This window comes from Scardinius erythrophthalmus (assembly GCF_964197995.2).
Source record: "Scardinius erythrophthalmus genome assembly, chromosome: 6".
Taxonomy (NCBI): domain Eukaryota; kingdom Metazoa; phylum Chordata; class Actinopteri; order Cypriniformes; family Leuciscidae; genus Scardinius; species Scardinius erythrophthalmus.
This window is the reverse complement of record NC_138226.1, coordinates 40,398,195-40,401,562: the sequence shown is the minus strand read 5'-3', so window position 1 is coordinate 40,401,562 and position 3,368 is coordinate 40,398,195. Positions and strand designations below refer to the sequence as shown.

The window sequence follows — 3,368 nt, the reverse complement described above, 5'->3', positions numbered from 1 at the left end:
ATCACTGTAATGTTATGCATTTTAGACATGAGTCAATTTAGTGCAGTCTTTCATCTTGTGAGACTTTACAGACTCTGCTGTGTGTTCAAGCGTTTTGAAGGTGGCGTGGCTTTGTAGGGTGGGATTTCATGCATTGATTCCAGTGAGCCATTATGTGAGAGAACAGCCAAACTAACACTGGAATACAAAAATCTAATTCCTTGTTTTCCCACTTAAAAAAAAAAAAGAGAGGAAAATGGTCTTACAAGTGTGAGATTTATTTGGTGACAAACAGGGAAAACACCATATATCCAATGGTTAAATCAGCACAGTTAACTGCATGCATAGCCACATTGGCCATAAGGGTAAGTTGACTTTGGCGGTTCGGCTGCAGGCTTCATTGGAGGCTTGGGCGGTTCGGCTGCAGGCTTCATTGGAGGCTTGGGCGGTTCGGCTGCAGGCTTCATTGGAGGCTTGGGCGGTTCGGCTGCAGGCTTCATTGGAGGCTTGGGCGGTTCGGCTGCAGGCTTCACAGGAGGCTTCGGAGGTTCGGCTGCAGGCTTCGGAGGTTCGCCCGCAGGCTTCATTGGAGGCTTGGGCGGTTCGGCCGCAGGCTTCATTGGAGGCTTGGGCGGTTCGGCCGCAGGCTTCATTGGAGGCTTGGGCGGTTCGGCCGCAGGCTTCACAGGAGGCTTCGGGGGTTCGGCCGCAGGCTTCACAGGAGGCTTCGGGGGTTCGGCCGCAGGCTTCACTGGAGGCTTCGGGGGTTCGGCCGCAGGCTTCACAGGAGGCTTCGGGGGTTCGGCCGCAGGCTTCACAGGAGGCTTCGGGGGTTCCACTGCAGGCGTCACTGGCAGTTCGTCTGAAGGCTCTGGCTCAGCAGGTTCGGTAGAAGGCTCCGGCTCCGGCTCTTCGGTAGAAGGCTCCGGCTCTTCGGTAGAAGGCTCCGGCTCTTCGGTAGAAGGCTCCGGCTCTTCGGTAGAAGGCTCCGGCTCTTCGGTAGAAGGCTCCGGCTCTTCGGTAGAAGGCTCCGGCTCTTCGGTAGAAGGCTCCGGCTCTTCGGTAGAAGGCTCCGGCTCTTCGGTAGAAGGCTTTCCTGGAGGTTCGGCTGCAGGCTTTCCTGGAGGCTTTGGTGGTTCGGCTGCAGGCTTTCCTGGAGGCTTTGGTGGTTCGACAGCAGGCTTTCCTGGAGGCTTTGGTGGTTCGACTGCAGGCTTTCCTGGAGGCTTTGGTGGTTCGGCTGCAGGCTTTCCTGGAGGCTTTGGTGGTTCGACAGCAGGCTTTCCTGGAGGCTTTGGTGGTTCGACGGCAGGCTTTCCTGGAGGCTTTGGTGGTTCGACGGCAGGCTTTCCTGGAGGCTTTGGTGGTTCGACTGCAGGCTTTCCTGGAGGCTTTGGTGGTTCGGCTGCAGGCTTTCCTGGATGGATCCAGATAGTCAACTTTAGTCAGTCTGTTTAGTGGCATTCAGTCTCAGATACAGCACAAAACCCAAATACCAAGTTTTATTCCTCTTAATTATTAAACATGAGTGTATTAATTAATCGTATGAATTAATTTTGTAAAGCCATCCTGTGCTTTAAACCGTGCTATTGGCTGAATACTTTACATTGAGAACGATTAATTATAAAACAAGACAAAATGAAACGAAGCTGACCCAAACACTAACAAATACCTGCAAATGGATTCATACACTGATGTCCACATCCATTGCAGCAGCATTTCTCATTGTTCGGACAGTCACTGTCATAGGAACACAACTCTGCACACATTCCTGCTCCAAAATTTGTGCTTGGACACTCCCCTGGCTTTGCTGTTACAGAGACACATGACAGAGAAACTACATCACTGAATACTGAATGTCTCATACACTGTATGAAAAAGAGAAAAAAAAAAATTGTAGGAGGGTTTACCGGAATATTCAGTCCATCTACTTCATAGTTTCACGTTTAGTTCAATGTGTTACTTGCGGTTTCTTTGCAATTATTTGTGAAACTTACTAGCAATTCCTCAGAAGACATTTTTTCAGCGTTTTTTTTCTGGAAGACGTATAGCATGCATCAATAATTAAAACTCACTGAAAACAGGCGGCACACACGCGGACCCACAGGGAAATTGACAGCATTTGTGTCCTCCAGAGCAGTCTCTATCAGAAGTGCACCCTCGTCGGGAGGGCACGACCGTCAGCGTCGCCGGACACTGACCAGACACTACAGGAGAGGATTCAAGAGGATCATTAGGGGAGACCAGGAAGTGCTGTAATAGTTCGCTTCAGCATTTGCAAGTCAGGGGTTTTGCAATGAGTCTCCCTTTATAATATTCAAACATTTATCTGCTTCAATTCAAGTAGCTTAGAAATCTACCATTTTTCACTAAACGGCATCAATCGGTTTCAAAGACTGAGAGTGCAGTTACAACCTACCCCACTAGTGATATTAACTGATGTCCATGCTTTCTATCAGTCTTTCTATGTTGTATACAAATTTACTGGTGTACATCTTCAAAAATGCCATCCCCATGACCACCCTCATTTTCCTTTTAAGCATTTTAATAAGCTACTCAACAGAAAATAAAACAAATATAGTTCTAAACCCACTATATATGTAAAATGCAGAGTTATCGGTTAGAATTAGCTCCCCACGTTATATTGTAGGCTTATGCATTTCTTAAAACAAAAAAACTTTAGGCAAAAGTTTCAACTCAGGATTGATACAGTCCGGTAACAATTTTGCAGCCATATTATAACACTAATGTTTGTGTTTAACAGTAAACAAAAAAGCCTATTAGTGATTATATGGGTTTTAGTTGTACAATGAAAAATGCAGAAACTTATGATAGTTTGCATATTTATACTTTGCTTATTATTAACACTAAACCAACATACAAAGATGAACTTCCACTTGACATATGTACTGTATTTTTGTAAGCAGATGTGTCTGAAATCAAATTTTGTAAGGCACTTTATTTATGCACTTCTTCGGGCTGCGTAATGAAGCTAAAAGAACTTCTCACCTAGGACTCCAGCGTCTGTTGTGCTCAAACAAGCAGACAGACACAATAAAACAGCACTAAACGAGCAGTACACTTGAGCTGTCATCCTCTTGACCTGCAATCTCAAAATCAACTCTGCTCGAAGATGCACTGAATTACTGAGTCAGGAGGGGCGGACAGCAAGGACCACAAAACTACAAAGAAAAATCCCTGTTGCTGCATCAAAACATCAGCTGAGTCCCACAACAAACGCTATCAAAAGAGTTCAAAACACTTTTTGAAAATGCGTTTTTAAAGATCCAATTGGGGGTCTGCGTAATTCCAACCCTAATGAAAATCACTTGCCTGTAGTTTTCTCATATAGCCTAATCGTGAAGACCTTGATTAGCTTGTTCAGGTGT

At 45.9% G+C, this 3,368-nt stretch overlaps 1 protein-coding gene across 8 annotated transcripts; it reads right to left on the bottom strand.

Moving 5' to 3' along the window:
- Positions 1 to 236: 236 nt before the first annotated feature.
- Positions 237 to 3,368, bottom strand: LOC308692909 (uncharacterized protein). Of its 8 annotated transcripts, none has more exons than XM_081369427.1 (5): positions 2,989 to 3,348; positions 2,055 to 2,186; positions 1,652 to 1,789; positions 501 to 1,396; positions 237 to 400 (listed from the first exon to the last, which is right to left on the bottom strand). In XM_081369427.1, exons 1-5 carry the CDS (start codon positions 3,071 to 3,073, stop codon positions 377 to 379), a joined length of 1,275 nt encoding a protein of 424 aa, XP_081225553.1. In that variant the 5' UTR covers positions 3,074 to 3,348; the 3' UTR covers positions 237 to 376. The 8 variants fall into 8 exon arrangements, with proteins under 8 accessions (XP_081225553.1, XP_081225556.1, XP_081225555.1 ...); XM_081369430.1 differs by having other exon boundaries at positions 537 to 1,396; positions 2,989 to 3,344; XM_081369429.1 differs by having other exon boundaries at positions 537 to 1,396; positions 1,652 to 1,816; positions 2,989 to 3,314.